The sequence below is a fragment of the Salmo salar genome, chromosome 07, assembly GCF_965601325.2.
Source record: "Salmo salar chromosome 07, fSalSal1, whole genome shotgun sequence".
Classification (NCBI taxonomy): domain Eukaryota; kingdom Metazoa; phylum Chordata; class Actinopteri; order Salmoniformes; family Salmonidae; genus Salmo; species Salmo salar.
In genome coordinates this window covers 33,888,823-33,905,745 of record NC_138297.1, presented here as the reverse complement: position 1 = coordinate 33,905,745, position 16,923 = coordinate 33,888,823, and the positions used below count along the sequence as shown (strand labels likewise).

General features: G+C 41.7%; 1 protein-coding gene and 1 non-coding gene across 2 annotated transcripts in view; both read left to right on the top strand.

Annotated features, from left to right (window-relative positions):
- Positions 1 to 7,596, top strand: part of si:dkey-183c6.8 (protein O-GlcNAcase) — a 53,932-nt gene extending 46,336 nt beyond the window's left edge. The window contains exon 18 of the mRNA XM_045721868.2: positions 5,189 to 7,596. Coding sequence (XP_045577824.1) covers positions 5,189 to 5,325 — 137 coding nt within the window. The 3' untranslated portion in view covers positions 5,326 to 7,596. The remainder of the gene's footprint in view (positions 1 to 5,188) is intronic.
- LOC123743878 (U7 small nuclear RNA) lies at positions 3,878 to 3,930 on the top strand. The gene has a single exon (XR_006770730.1). It is a non-coding gene; the product is annotated as a U7 small nuclear RNA (small nuclear RNA).
- Positions 7,597 to 16,923: the final 9,327 nt, after the last annotated feature.

Below are 16,923 nucleotides of genomic sequence, written 5' to 3'. Positions count from 1 at the left end.
CCTGCCAAATGAGTTCTGTTATACTCACAGACACCATTCAAACAGTTTTAGAAACTTTAGGGTGTTTTCTATCCATATATAATAAGTATATGCATATTCTAGTTACTGGGTAGGATTAGTAACCAGATTAAATCAGGTACGTTTTTTTATCCAGCCGTGAAAATACTGCCCCCTAGCCCCAACAGGTTAAGTTCATTTTCTTCAGCTCGTGTTGAGAGTTTCAGAGTTTCTAACCATTTCAACGTGTGGACCACGGTCTCACGTCTTTCTAGTCTAAAGGAAGGTGAGTTTATTTCTTCACCTCGTGTTGGTTCAACGCTTCAACCGTTTCCCACATGAAGCTAATGCTCCACACTTTTCTGGTCTCAAGGTGAGGTTATCCTCTTCACCTCGTGTTGAAATTGAAAGTTTCAACCATTTAACAAGGACAACACACAGGTCTTTCCATCATTGTATGCTTTTTTTGTGTGCAAATGAACAAGCGGACAATGTCAACTGGGATATAGTGAAGCACCTGAGTGAGTTGGGTGCACAATTACACAGGTACCTTCCCAAAACGGATGACACAAACAACTGGATGTTATCCCATTCATGCCCTGCTTCCAGTCCACTTACCGTTATCTGAACAAAAGAGCCTCATCGAATTTGCAACAAGAGTGCTTAACCTCTTACATCTAGATGTTCCGCTAGCGGAACGCCTCGCCAATATCCAATGGTAGAGCATGGCGCGAATTACAAACTCCTCAAAAATCCCAAAACTTCCATTTTTCAAACATATGACTATTTTACACCATTTTAAAGACAAGACTCTCCTTTATTTAACCACATTGTCCGATTTCAAAAAGGCTTTACAACAAAAGCAAAACATTAGATTATGTCAGGAGAGTACCCAGCCAGAAATAATCACACACCCATTTTCAAAGCAAGCATATATGTCACAAAAACCAAAACCACAGCTAAATGCAGCACTAACCTTTGATGATCTTCATCAGATGACACTCCTAGGACATTATGTTATACAATACATGCATGTTTTGTTCAATCAAGTTCATATTTATATAAAAAACCAGCGTTTTTACATTAGCATGTTTTGTTCAGAACTAGCATACCCACCGCAAACTTCCGGTGAATTTACTAAATTACTCACGATAAACGTTCACAAAAAACATAACAATTATTTTAAGAATTATAGATACAGAACTCCTTTATGCAATCGCGGTGTCCGATTTTAAAATAGCTTTTCGGTGAAAGCACATTTTGCAATATTCTGAGTAGATAGCCCGGCCATCATGGCTAGCTATTTTGACACCCACCAAGTTTGGCACTCACCAAACTCAGATTTACTATAAGAAAAATTGGATTACCTTTGCTGTTCTTCGTCAGAATGCACTCCCAGGACTTATACTTCAACACCCAATGTTGTTTTGGTTCCAAATAATCCATAGTTATATCCAAATAGCTGCGTTTGTTCTTGCGTTCAAGACACTATCCGAAGGGTGACGCGCCGGCGCATATCGTGACAAAAAATGTCAAAATATTCCATTTCTGTACTTCGAAGCATGTCAAACGCTGTTTAAAATCATTTTTTATGCGATTTTTCTCATAAAATAGCGATAATATTCCGACCGGGAGACCTTGTTTTCGTTCAAACACTGAAAATAGAAAATGGTGTCTTCACATGCACGCGCACCCGTATCATTGTTCTCAGAGCGACCACTTTCCAAAACCCCTACTGTTTTTCGCCCAGGGACTGCAGAGTCATCATTCCCCGTTCTGGCGCCTTCTGAGAGCCTATGGGAGCCTTAGAAAGTGTCACGTTACAGCAGAGATCCTCTATTTTCCATAAAGAGGCTATAGAAGGACAAGAAATGGTCAGAGAGGGCACTTCCTGTATGGAATCTTCTCAGATTTTGGCCTGCCATATGAGTTCTGTTATACTCACAGACACCATACAAACAGTTTTAGAAACTTTAGGGTGTTTTCTATCCACATCTACTAATTATATGCATATTCTAGTTTCTGGGCAGGAGTAATAACCAGATTAAATCGGGTACGTTTTTTTATCCGGCCGTGAAAATACTGCCCCCTATCCTAAACAGGTTAATGCAGACAGAGAAGAGCTCCAACTTCTTAATCATAGCCTCAATTTTGTCCCGCACATTTAATATACTTGTGGAGAGTCCCTGTAATCCTAGATTCAGATCATTCAGGCGAGAAAAAACATCACCCAGATAGGCCAGTCGTGTGAGAAACTCGTCATCGTGCAAGCGGTTAGACAAGTGAAAATTATGGTCAGTAAAGAAAACTTCAAGCTTGTCTCTCAATTCAAAAAACGTGTCAATACTTTGCCCCTTAACTTTTTAAGGTATAGGGGGCATCTGAATCGTCAGATGAAAAGCGTGCCCAGAGTAAACTGCCTAATACTCGGGCCCAGAGTCAAATATTTGCATATTATTAGATTTGGATAGAAAACACTCTGAAGTTTCTAAAACTGTTTGAATGATGTCTGTGAGTATAACAGAACTCATATGGCAGGCAAAAACCTGAGAAGAATCCAACCAGGAAGTGGGAAATCTGATGCTTGTAGTCTTTTCAAGTCATTGCCTATCTAACACACAGTGACTTAGGGTTCATTTTGCACTTCCTAAGGCTTCCACTAGATGTTAACAGTCTTTAGAACCTTGTTTCAGGCTTTTGCAGTGAACAGAGAGCGAACAAGAAGGCCGGGAAGTTGGTGACTCAGAAAATGACATGAGTTCATTGGCTTTTTTGAAATCTGTCACAGCGGTTGCAATGAGATGTTTATCTATAAATCTTTGAATAACAGTTTAATATTTTATCAACGTTTATGATGAGTATTTTTGTAAATTGTTGTGCTGATTCACCGACAGTTTTGGAGGCAAAATATTTTCTGAACATCATGCGCCCATAGAAGTTAACAAAGTTAACCATTTTCACTGTAGTGTCCAAAAGCTGTCAGGCATTCCCTTGGCAGCAAGAGCCTCTCGGTGGATGCTGCAGTGTACCGAAGTGGCGCGTCGGGAGCAGCTGCTTGCACGCGCGTTACCACTCCACTATGTCTCCTTATCATGGCTTTTGTACCATCAGTACAGCTATGTTTGGTACATATGGACCGTTAGTGGAATTCCCGCGAGAGAGTAACGGTTAATGCGATTGGATGATAATTATTTGACTAGGCTGCCTGTATTTTACATTGTTGTTATTTCGCTGAACTCTAGATGGTTTCATTTTATTTTTGACAGTGAAACGAGAGGCTACTCAGTCAAGAAAAAGACCGAACCCAATTGTATAGCCTCGTTGGAAAATATAAATGGACTGTTTGAAAATGTGAAGAAAACCCCCGACGGCATTGCGCGTACCCCCAGTTTGGGAATACCTGGAATCTAATACAATTGCTATAGGAAAGCACTAGACCATACTCAGAAGAGCGCCCAGTAATCATACAAAACTACTGTTTATAAATTAAATACCTGGCCGTAGACTTATAGGAGAGAATTTAAAGACTCTTATGCAATCGAACTCCATCTAAAAATAAAATAAGTCAAGGCATCTAAGAAGAGAAAGCCTACCCAAACATGGAAGTGGACAAGTTAATACAGTGGAGTAAATGGGACAATGTGGACCTCAGACATGCACTAATAGTAATCGGAGTACATGAAAAGGTTGGTCCTGCTGAAGTAGAGGAAGTATTGGATAGGAAGTTGATCTTTGGAAGGCTTAAAGTCTCAAAGAGAGAGATTTTGATTACTAACTGCTCTGGGCGGAATACATATGAATACCTCTCCCGACGATGTTAAATAGTTAACCAAAAAACTACCCGGACTATCTGCATTGACCCCAGTCCTACAAGTTATGGAAATATGCTCTTTTAGTATTTCTCCAGTAGGTTTCCTCAAGGAGAAAGCCTTCACTTCTATGTCAAAGATAATAAATCAAAAATACTATAGTAAATACTACAACATATTACAGTCCGCAAACACACTTCAGTAAATACTACAGTATACTACAATCTGCAAAAACACTACATTACTTACTGTAGTATATACTACAGTTTTATTTTACTACAGTATTTATACTATAGTTCACTGTAAATACTACAGCAAATACTACAATAGTCATCAAAAACACTACAGTGAATACTATAGTATTTATACCATAGTATACTATAGTATTTTTTCATGTGGGGTGTTAGGGTATAACTAGGCCCTCAAAGAAAGGCCTTATGATATATGTAATGTATTGTCATAAAGAGTTAAGGCTAAGGCTGGTGGAACCGTTCATAGAGGGTTCTAGGAGGTACCCTTCAAAGATTATAGGGTTCTTGGTAGAACAGTTCATAAAGGGTTCTAGGTAGAACCCTTCATAGAAGGTTCTAGGAAGAAACGTAAGATTTTAAAATGGTTCCTGGTAGAATCGTTTATAGAGGGTTCTAGGAAGAACTCTTCAAAAGGTTCTACCTAGCACCAAAAAAGGTTCCCCTATGGGGACAAACCGAAAACCTAGAGTGTAGGGCGGCAGGTAGCCTAGTGGTTAGACTGTTGGGCAGTAACTGAAAGATTGCTACTTTGAATCCCAGAGCCGACTAGGTGAAAAATATGTCGATCTGCCCTTGAGCAAGGCACTTAACCCTAATTGCTCCAGGGTCGGCGTCAATAATGGCTGATTCCTGGCCGTGACCCCACTCTCTGAGTGTGTCTCGGGGAGTGGGATATGCAAAAAACAGATTTCCATTTCACACCACACACTTGTACAGGTTACACATGTGTACATGTGTGAAACAGGACAAATGTAAGCACACTGGTTAAAAGTAGTGCACTATGTAGGGAATAGGGTGCCATTTGGGAGGTAACCTTTGTCTTTCTGGTTGTTCTAGTTCAGGGGTGTCAAACTCATTCCACAGATGGCTGAGATGCAGGTTTTTGTTTTTTCCTCCATGGAATGAGTTTGGCACGTGTTCTAGTTTCTCTTCTCTGCTCGCTCTCATATTTCTATCAACGATCATCTAATTCACTCTCTTTGTCTCTCTCTCTCTCTGTGTGTGTGTGTGTGTGTGTGTGTGTGTGTGTGTGTGTGTGTGTGTGTGTGTGTGTGTGTGTGTGTGTGTGTGTGTGTGTGTGTGTGTGTGTGTGTGTGTGTGTGTGTGTGTGTGTGTGTGTGTGTGTTACAGGTTCTCATGGTGTGTTCTGTGAGGTGCAGCCTACAGATCGCATGAGGCTGGACTTCCTGACTAAACTAGGCTTCCTGGAAATCATCAGAGGAGAGGCACGACACAGAGAGGGAGTGGTACTGGGCAGGCTGCTCTGAACACACACACATGCTCACACACACAGAAATGTACACACGTGGTGTAATGGTACACCAAACCCACGGTTCGGTACGTGTTGCAGTTTTGGGGTCACAGTTCGGTTACGGTACAGCGGGAAAATGAAATGCCAACAGTTAGCCTACTCTAGTTACTTTTTGTTTATTTATGAAAATACAAGGTGTTGGTATTCCTGATTGTGAAAACACACGATTACTCATCAAAACTACATTAAAATAAAGTGCAATATGCGTGTGAAGTGTGTGTGTAAAAATGGCTCAAACGTTGTATGCTATAATGTTTTTCTTACAAAGAGAAAAAGATGTGCACTTGTGTGACTCTCATAAAGGGAGCATGTCTGTAGCACAGTACTTCTCATCTCCCACTCCGAAGGTAATGTGATGAGCTGTCACTGTTAAGTGGCTCTGTAGACCTGGAGGTCCATTCATCTGTAGTAAGCATAACAGAGGGTGAATTGGCGAATGAATTGGTCGACCTCACCACCCGCCATTGTACAGAACTAGTTCCCGGCTGCGCCTCACAAAATGAGAGTTTTTAAATGCACCAATTAAGATCACAATTTTAATTACAACGTGGGCATAGGCTGTAGTTGTTTTAAGGGAATAGCCTGAAATGTTTTTTTCAGTACAGAATTACTCGAGGCATACATCGCAGCGTAGGCATAGCATATTTAAAAAGATAATTATTATTCATTAAAGTTCACAGTACGACCTGAGGTCCCTGTACTGCCACCGTTACACACCCATACATGCATGCGCTCACACATTCGTTTGCATGCACGCACACACACACAAAGCACATGCTCAAAAACACACATATACTCATATGCGCACTAATAAACACTGTGTAGTACAAAAGGAACAATAGAACAAAACTACTGTAAGCTTAATCACACACAGGTGATACAGGGTAATGGATGACACAGTGCTGTCTATACACACACGAAAACACATGAAAAGACAGAGAGGGCAAACACACACGCGAACACATATGAACACACACAAGGCTGAGGGTTATATGGATGATGAAGACAGACACAAAACCAATATGTGCATCAGATGGCACACAGACAAAAACACACATACACACTGATAAATCCTACTCAGCGTAGGACATATAGCATCATTCACCACGTCCTTTTCTTTCTATCTTCTAGAAGCACAAGAACAACAACGCATCCGTTAAACGTTTTATACCTGAGACATGTCTTCACTAGAAACCAAGAATGTCCTTTTCTATTGAGGAGACTTGGGCTGGGATTCAATCCGATCCTGCTTGTAGACAATGCAGCTTTTAAAGGGAATATCCCCACGTTTGCGGAGATCGCATTCAAGGGATTGGCACAGACCCTGGAACTGACCATCTATGTAGATTTATTACCTTTTTGTGTGTTTTTGTTCTACTTGACTTTTTTTTATAGTACTACTGATATTGATTACTGTACTTGTGCACGTGACAAAAACTTGACGAAAAAGCTGCAACATGGAAATTACTTTTAAATGACAACCACGCTGCAACAAGGTTTCGGATTGAATCCGACCTTGGTTGAGAAGACTATCATCAGTCTATGTCTTTGACCTTTATTCAATTTAATGAGAATAATATACTTTATTTATAGAGTTAGGTCACAGATGGAAGGAATCTTTGGCTAGGTGAGTACTTGAGAACACTACAAACATGGGACAGTCAGGTTTTTTCTCTCGATCACTTCCTAACCGTCTCCTATCTGTGTGACTACTTTTCTAGAACAGCAGTGCTTACTATTCATTGTCCTTGTATCACTGTCTCTGTCCCAAATGACACCCTATTCCATATTTAGTGCACTATGGTCAAAAGTACTGTACTATATAGGGAATAGGGGGCCATTGGGAAGGACCCTTTGTCTTTGTCTCACTATGCTTGCTTCAGTGAGCAATGGTTGTTTTGTAATGAGGTCTGTTGTTAGATGTGTATAGCCAGTGTTCATTCCTTTTAAAGGCAATATTCCCAGAGATCACATTCACGGTAAAAGCTGCAGAGGTTGGTTCAATGGGAAATTACCTTTAAATGTCAAGCGTGCTACAACGCAGTTTTGGACTGAATCCCGGCCTAACTGTTCATTCAGGGTGTGTGAGGGTTAAACTATCATGTTACTGTGTAGAAAGAAGTCTATATGTTTACAAATTACTGCAGTAATACCAATGTTTTAAAATGTAACATTTTATAAAAATACTTTTTGTGTTGACACGATTAAAATATTTTTTCCTCCTTTCCTTGTGCCTTTCAGTGTCTGTTTGTCTTCCATCATGTCATGAGGTTATATCTCTTTAAGAAATGTATTTTTTATTCATTTTCTTTCACATCTACAGTTCCTTCACAAATTCTTCATACCCCTTATTGCACATTTTGTGTGACAGTCTTTTGCAAATGTATTGAATATGAAATACAGAAATATCTCAGTATTCACACCCCTGGGTCAATACTTTGTAGAAGCACCTTTTGGCTGCGATTACAGCTATGAGTATTTTTGGCTAAGTCTCTAAGAGCTTTGCACACCTGGATTGTACAATATTTGCCCATTATTCTTAGAAAAATTCTTCAAGCTCTTTTAAATTGATTGTTGATCATTGCTAGACAGCAATTATCAAGTCTTGCCATAGATTTTCAAGCCAATTTAAGTCAAAACTGGAAAGCAGACTGAACCAGGTTTTCCTCTAAGATTTTGCATGTGCTTATAGCTGTATTCTGTTTCTTTTTATCCTGAAAAACTCCCTAGTCCTTACCGATGACAAGCATACCCATAACATGATGCAGCCACCGCAATGCTTGAAAATATGAAGTGGTATTCAGTGATGTGTAGTGTTGTATTTTCCCCAAACATAACGCTTTGTATTCAGGAAAAAATGTGTATTTCTTTGCCACATTTTTTGCAGTATTACGTAAGTGCCTTGTTGCAAACAGGATGCATGTTTTGGAATATTTTTCATTCAGTACAGGCTTCTTTCTTTTCACTCTGTCATTTAGGTTAGTATTGTGGAGTAACTACAATGTTATTGAGCCATCCTCAGTTTTATCATATCACAACCATTAAACTCTGTAACTGTTTTACAATCACCATAGACCTCATTGTGAAATCTCTGAGTAGTTTCTTTCCTCTCTGGCAACTGAGTTAAGAAAGACGCCTGTATCTTTGTAGTGACTGAGTGTATTGACACACCTTCCAAAGACCAATAACTTCCCTATTCTTAAAGGGATATTCAACGTCTGCGTTTTGAAATTTTTAACATCTACCAATTTCTGCCCTTCTTTGCGAGGCATTGAAAAACCTCCCTGGTCTTTGTGGTTGAATCTATACTTGAAATTCACTACTCGACAGTGGTGGGAAAAGTACTCAATTGTCATACTTGAGTAAAAGTAAAGATACTTTAATAGAAAATGACTCAAGTAAAAGTGAAAATCACCAGGTAAAAAGTACTTGAGTAAAAGTCTAAAAGTATTTCATTTTAAATATACTTAAGTATCAAAAATAAATGGAATTGCTAAAATGTACTTAAGAATCAAAGTATAAACCATTTCAAATTCCTTATATTAAGCAAACCAGACGGCACAATTTTTGATTTTTTTTCTGTGACGGATAGCCAGGGGCACACTCCAACACTCAACACATAATTTACAAACAAAGCATTTGGGTTTAGTGAGTCTGCAGATCAGAGGCAGTAGGAATGACCAGGGATGGTCTCTTGATAAGTGTGTGAATTGGACCATTTTCCTGTCAAAATGTAACAAGTACCTTTGGGTGTATGAGAAAATGTATGTAAAATAAGTCAAAAATACATTCTTTTCTTTAGGAATGTAGTGAAGTAAAAGTAGAAGTTGGCAGAAACCCCCAAAAACGACTTAAGTGGTACTTTAAAGTATTTTTACTTAAGTACTTACACCACTGCTACTCGATTGAGGGACCTTACAATTATCTGTATGTGTGGGGTACAGAGATGGGGTAGACATAAAAAAATATATATTATTGAACACGAAATAGAGTCCATGCAAACTATTATGCAATTTGTTAAAAATATGTTTACTCCTGAACGTATTTAGGCTTGCCATAACAAAGGGTTGAATAGTTATCGACTCGACATTTCAGCTTTTAATTTTCTATAAATGTTTTACATTTTCTACAAACAAAATTCCACTTTGACATTATGGGGTATTGTGTGTAGATCAGTGATACAAAATCAGGCTGTAACTCAAAAACATTTGGAAAAAGTAAAGGGGTATGAATACTTTCTGAAGGCACTGGGAGAGAGAGAATTCCATCCAGTGTCATTAGAAAGGCAGTTTAATTCACAAGCAAAACTGCTGGAACAGAACATGATTTAAAATGCAGGTATACAGTACAGTAAGGCTATGTTTAGACAGGCAGTTTGAAGTGATCCAAATGTAACATTTTCACATTTCCAATACAAATCTGATCTCTACTGAGAATTGGATTGTAAACAACAATAATTTTACAGCTTTGATTCACAGTAATTGAACCTCTCCTCACACATGTGTACACCATCTCTCACTTAATCACATTACAAGATCCTTCCATCAGTTATGATGCAGCTCAGTGGTTTCAGTCCTACTGTCTGTTAATCCCGTCGGACAAAACCCAACATCATAGATCTCACACTGGTGTGAATGTTCACCTAGATCAGGGTTTACAAACCTACATTTATACAGTCTCTCCACTCTGTACAGCAGCTTACTAGTCAAGCTAGACAGTCAGGTATCATATAAAATGCAGAGGAAATATTTGTTTTTATGCGACGTCCGGACCTCTGTGAAGACTGAATCTGGCCAGCGGGGGCTAAATGAGTTTGACACCACTGCCCTAAGATACCCCTCTCTCAATTCTAACCTTAACCATTAGGGGCAACTTCTTCCTACTCCTTATATCTCAGCTTCACCAAGGGTCTTGGTGGAGGTTCCAGGACCTAGATCCAACCGGTGGAGTCAGGTCCAGTTAGCTCGCAGCCAAGATGAGTCCATCCTGGGCAAAGTCCCTACAGCAGTGCCCCTGGGCCTTGAGGAAGCTCCAGACATGGAGCAGGTCAGTGGTCAGCAGCTTGTGGAGGACCATGAGGCTGCTGTAGTCACAAGATATAAGATTAAGTTTAGTGTCTACATTGTAGAATAATAGTGATAATAACATAATATGAATATGAAATAACACATATGGAATCATGTAGTAACCCCAAAAAATGTTAAACAAATCAAAATATATTTAATATTTTAGATTCTTAAAAGTAGCCACCCTTTGCCTTGATGACAGCTTTGCACACTCTTGTTTAACCCATTTGTGGTTACTACATGATTCCATATGTGTTATTTCATAGTTTTGATGTCTTCACTATTATTCTACAATGTAGAAAATAGTAAAAATAAAGAAAAAAACAGCAATGAGTAACTGTGTCCATACTTTTGACTGGTACTGTATATAAATAAATATATATTTCCTGACATTTCTTATATTTCTCACATATAGGATAGACACTTCAGGACAAACTTCCTTCAGATTATTTGGGGGGGTCTATCTGTTGTTCCGTGTAGTGAATCTGTTATTCAATGCGTTTGAATGGGCTAATAGCAGTAAGGCCAAATTACATTTTTCATCAAATATTTTTACTGATTCTTAAATTCTTAAATTCAAAATCAAATAGCTAAATGTTCCTTGGTATGACCATAAAACAATTCCATATAGCTTAGTAGAACAACCCCCTCCCCCCTGACTTAGACAGGGCTTAGGCTGTAGAGGGTAAATGTTTCACTATTTTTATTTTCAGGTAATTCATTGAGGAGGATGGTCCTCCCATTCCTCCTCTGAGGTACCTCCACTGCTCCACAGACATGAAGCCAGGGTGGTGTCTGCCTAGTAGGTTGGCTGCCAGGAGAGAAGGGAGAGGATAGAGGGGGAAGGGGAGAGGGAGGGATTGAGAGATGGAAAGAGAAAGAAGAGGGGAAGAGAAAGGGAGAGAAAGACGGAATAGGGAGAAATTAGAACATTATGGAAATAACATGGTTACATTAACTTTTGTGAGTTTATCCATAATGGGGAGCGTCCCCGTCTATCTGATAGGTTGGCTGCCTGGAGACAGACAGGAATATGTTGGCAAAAATGCAGGTTTTCCAGAAATCCCGGTTGGAAGATATTTGATTTCTGGAAAACCTGGGAAAGTTACAGAGATTGAACAACCCTAGATAAGAACATTACCAAAATAGCGTTGTTAAATTTACATTTACATTTAAATCATTTAGCAGACGCTCTTATCCAGAGCGACTTACAAATTGGTGCATTCACCTTATGATATCCAGTGGAACAACCACTTTACAATAGTGCATGTAAATCTTTTAGGGGGGGGGGGGGGTTAGAAGGAATACTTTATCCTATCCCAGGTATTCTTTAAAGAGGTGGGGTTTCAGGTGTCTCCCGAAGGTGGTGATTGACTCCGCTGTCCTGGCGTCGTGAGGGAGCTTGTTCCACCATTGGGGTGCCAGAGCAGCGAACAGTTTGGACTGGGCTGAGCGGGAACCGTGCTTCCTCAGAGGTAGGGGGGCCAGCAGGCCAGAGGTGGATGAACGCAGTGCCCTTGTTTGGGTGTAGGGCCTGATCAGAGCCTGAAGGTATGGAGGTGCCGTTCCCCTCACAGCTCCGTAGGCAAGCACCATGGTCTTGTAGCGGATGCGAGCTTCAACTGGAAGCCAGTGGAGAGAGCGGAGGAGCGGGGTGACGTGAGAGAACTTGGGAAGGTTGAACACCAGACGGGCTGCGGCGTTCTGGATGAGTTGTAGGGGTTTAATGGCACAGGCAGGGAGCCCAGCCAACAGCGAGTTGCAGTAATCCAGACGGGAGATGACAAGTGCCTGGATTAGGACCTGCGCCGCTTCCTGTGTGAGGCAGGGTCGTACTCTGCGAATGTTGTAGAGCATGAACCTACAGGATCGGGTCACCGCCTTGATGTTAGTGGAGAACGACAGGGTGTTGTCCAGGATCACGCCAAGGTTCTTAGCACCCTGGGAGGAGGACACAAGGGAGTTGTCAACCGTGATGGCGAGATCATGGAAAGGGCAGTCCTTCCCCGGGAGGAAGAGCAGCTCCGTCTTGCCGAGGTTCAGCTTAAGGTGGTGATCCGTCATCCACACTGATATGTCTGCCAGACATGCAGAGATGCGATTCGCCGCCTGGTTATCAGAAGGGGGAAAGGAGAAGATTAATTGTGTGTCGTCTGCATAGCAATGATAGGAGAGACCATGTGAGGATATGACAGAGCCAAGTGACTTGGTGTATAGCGAGAATAGGAGAGGGCCTAGAACAGAGCCCTGGGGGACACCAGTGGTGAGAGCGCGTGGTGCAGAGACAGATTCTCGCCACGCCACCTGGTAGGAGCGACCTGTCAGGTAGGACGCAATCCAAGCGTGGGCCGCGCTGGAGATGCCCAACTCGGAGAGGGTGGAGAGGAGGATCTGATGGTTCACAGTATCAAAGGCAGCAGATAGGTCTAGAAGGATGAGAGCAGAGGAGAGAGAGTTAGCTTTAGCAGTGCGGAGAGCCTCCGTGACACAGAGAAGAGCAGTCTCAGTTGAATGACCAGTCTTGAAACCTGACTGATTAGGATCAAGAAGGTCATTCTGAGAGAGATAGCAGGAGAGCTGGCCAAGGACGGCACGTTCAAGAGTTTTGGAGAGAAAAGAAAGAAGGGATACTGATCTGTAGTTGTTGACATGGGAGGGATTGAGTGTAGGTTTTTTCAGAAGGGGTGCAACTCTCGCTCTCTTGAAGACGGAAGGGACGTAGCCAGCGGTCAAGGATGAGTTGATGAGCGAGGTGAGGTAGGGGAGAAGGTCTCCGGAAATGGTCTGGAGAAGAGAGGAGGGGATAGGGTCAAGTGGGCAGGTTGTTGGGCGGCCGGCCGTCACAAGACGCGAGATTTCATCTGGAGAGAGAGGGGAGAAAGAGGTCAAAGCACAGGGTAGGGCAGTGTGAACAAGACCAGCGGTGTCGTTTGACTTAGCAAACGAGGATCGGATATCGTCAACCTTCTTTTCAAAATGGTTGACGAAGTCATCCGCAGAGAGGGAGGGGGGGAGGGGGAGGAGGATTCAGGAGGGAGGAGAAGGTAGCAAAGAGCTTCCTAGGGTTAGAGGCAGATACTTGGAATTTAGAGTGGTAGAAAGTGGCTTTAGCAGCAGAGACAGAAGAGGAGAATGTAGAGAGGAGGGAGTGAAAGGATGCCAGGTCCGCAGGGAGGCGAGTTTTCCTCCATTTCCGCTCGGCTGCCCGGAGCCCTGTTCTGTGAGCTCGCAGTGAGTCGTCGAGCCATGGAGCAGGAGGGGAGGACCGAGCCGGCCTGGAGGATAGGGGACAGAGAAAATCAAAGGATGCAGAAAGGGAGGAGAGGAGGGTTGAGGAGGCAGAATCAGGAGATAGGTTGGAGAAGGTTTGAGCAGAGGGAAGAGATGATAGGATGGAAGAGGAGAGAGTAGCGGGAGAGAGAGAGAGCGAAGGTTGGGACGGCGCAATACCATCCGAGTAGGGGCAGAGTGAGAAGTGTTGGATGAGAGCGAGAGGGAAAAGGATACAAGGTAGTGGTCGGAGATTTGGAGGGGAGTTGCAATGAGATTAGTGGAAGAACAGCATCTAGTAAAGATGAGGTCAAGCGTATTGCCTGCCTTGTGAGTAGGGGGGGAAGGTGAGAGGGTGAGGTCAAAAGAGGAGAGGAGTGGAAAGAAGGAGGCAGAGAGGAATGAGTCAAAGGTAGACGTGGGGAGGTTAAAGTCACCCAGAACTGTGAGAGGTGAGCCATCCTCAGGAAAGGAACTTATCAAGGCGTCAAGCTCATTGATGAACTCTCCAAGGGAACCTGGAGGGCGATAAATGATAAGGATGTTAAGCTTGAAAGGGCTGGTAACTGTGACAGCATGGAATTCAAATGAGGAGATAGACAGATGGGTCAGGGGAGAAAGAGAGAATGTCCACTTGGGAGAGATGAGGATTCGAGTGCCACCACCCCGCTGGCTCGATGCTCTAGGGGTATGCGAGAACACGTGGGCAGACGAGGAGAGAGCAGTAGGAGTAGCAGTGTTATCTGTGGTAATCCATGTTTCCGTCAGCGCCAGGAAGTCTAGGGACTGGAGGGTAGCATAGGCTGAGATGAACTCAGCCTTGTTGGCCGCAAACCGGCAGTTCCAGAGGCTGCCGGAGACCTGGAACTCCACGTGGGTCGTGCGCGCTGGGACCACCAGGTTAGAGTGGCAGCGGCCACGCGGTGTGAAGCGTTTGTATGGCCTGTGCAGAGAGGAGAGAACAGGGATAGACAGACACATAGTTGACAAGCTACAGAAGTGTTGTTTCTTGTATTATTGTCTCTTGTGTCTTTAGAGAACTGTTTCACTTTGATATCCTTTTTCTTCTGTCCTGATTTTCTCTTTCTTTTCTTCTGTTAACCTCTCTAGGCTAGGCGGGACGAATTCGTCCCACCTACGTAACAGCCACGGCTATCCTGTGGCGCGATTTTCAAAACCTTAAAAATCCTATTACTTCAATTTCTCAAACATATGACTATTTTACAGCCATTTAAAGATAAGACTCTCGTTAATCTAACCACACTGTCCGATTTCAAAAAGGCTTTACAACGAAAGCAAAACATTAGATTATGTCAGCAGAGTACCAAGCCAGAAATAATCAGACACCCATTTTTCAAGCCAGCATATAATGTCACCAAAACCCAGAAGACAGCTAAATGCAGCACTCACCTTTGATGATCTTCATCAGATGACAACCCTAGGACATTATGTTATACAATACATGCATGTTTTGTTCAATCAAGTTCATATTTATATCAAAAACCAGCTTTTTACATTAGCATGTGACGTTCAGAACTAGCATACCCCCCGCAAACTTCCGGGGAATTCGCTAACATTTTACTAAATTACTCACGATAAACGTTCACAAAAAGCATAACAATTATTTTAAGAATTATAGATACAGACCTCCTCTATGCACTCGATATGTCCGATTTTAAAATAGCTTTTTGGTGAAAGCACATTTTGCAATATTCTAAGTACATAGCCCAGGCATCACGGGCTCGCTATTTAGACACCCGGCAAGTTTAGCACTCACCATAATCATATTTACTATTATAAAAGTTTGATTACCTTTTGTTGTCTTCGTCAGAATGCACACCCAGGACTGCTACTTCAATAACAAATGTTGGTTTGGTCCAAAATAATCCACCGTTATATCCGAATAGCGGCGTTTTGTTCGTGCGTTCCAGACACTATCCGAAATAGTAAAGAAGTGCGCATGGCGCAATTCGTGACAATAAAATTCTAAATATTCCATTACCGTACTTCGAAGCATGTCAACCGCTGTTTAAAATCAATTTTTACGAAATTTTTCTCGTAGAAAAGAGATAATATTCCGACAGGGAATCTCCTTTTCGGCAAACAGAGGAAAAAATCCCAAAGGCGGGGGCGGTCGGGGTCACGCGCATAAGCTAGTGTCTCTTGATGGGCCACTTGAGAAAGGCGATAATGTGTTTCAGCCTGGGGCTGGAATGACGACATTCTGTTTTTTCCCGGGCTCTGAGCGCCTATGGACGACGTGGGAAGTGTCACGTTAGAGCAGAGATCCTTAGTAAATGATAGAGATGGAAAAGAAGTTTAACAAATGGTCAGACAGGCCACTTCCTGTAAAGGAATCTCTCAGGTTTTGACTTGCCATTTGAGTTCTGTTATACTCACAGACACCATTCAAACAGTTTTAGAAAATTTAGGGTGTTTTCTATCCATATGTAATAAGTATATGCATATTCTAGTTACTGAGTAGGAGTGGTAACCAGATTAAATCGGGTATGTTTTTTATCCAGCCGTGTCAATGCTGCCCCCTAGCCCTAACAGGTTAACTAGATATTCTTTGTTATTCTTCGTTAGCTAGCTAGCTTCTTCCAAAAGAGTCCCTAGCAACTGCTTAGCAACTGGTAAACAATTCAACTAGCTAAGATAACTACAATTTTATGAAAATAGTAACTTTTTTCAAAAACCTATCTTCTTTGTTTGTTGCTTGTTTTTTCTCCTATTCAGTCTTGCAGTTTTCTTTAGATTTTTTCCGATGTACTTCACTCTAAAAACCATGTAAATTTCAATATTTGTAGGAGCTCATTTTTCAGCTGCTGCTGCTCAGTGATTGGAATTCCGAAAAATGTACATGCACAGACAGCAAGGTTTGTCCCAGTTGTCTTAAAGGAAAGCTTTGATGGCAAATTTACACTGATCAGGATCAGATAAATGTACAGTGAGCTTGTCAGTGATGATTTGGAATGAATGTACTGTGAATCAATCATAGGTGAAAGTTTGGTAGATTGACAACAAGTGATATGGTTGTACTGTTTTCCTAAATAGATTCAATCAATATCAATAAATTAAGCGATCGATCAACCATCTGCAGTTATCAGGAGTTGACTGTACTGTATGTACCTACAGTTGAAGTCAGAAGTTTACATACACTTAGGTTGGAGTCATTAAAACAATTTTTTTTAACCACTCCACAAATTTCATGTTAA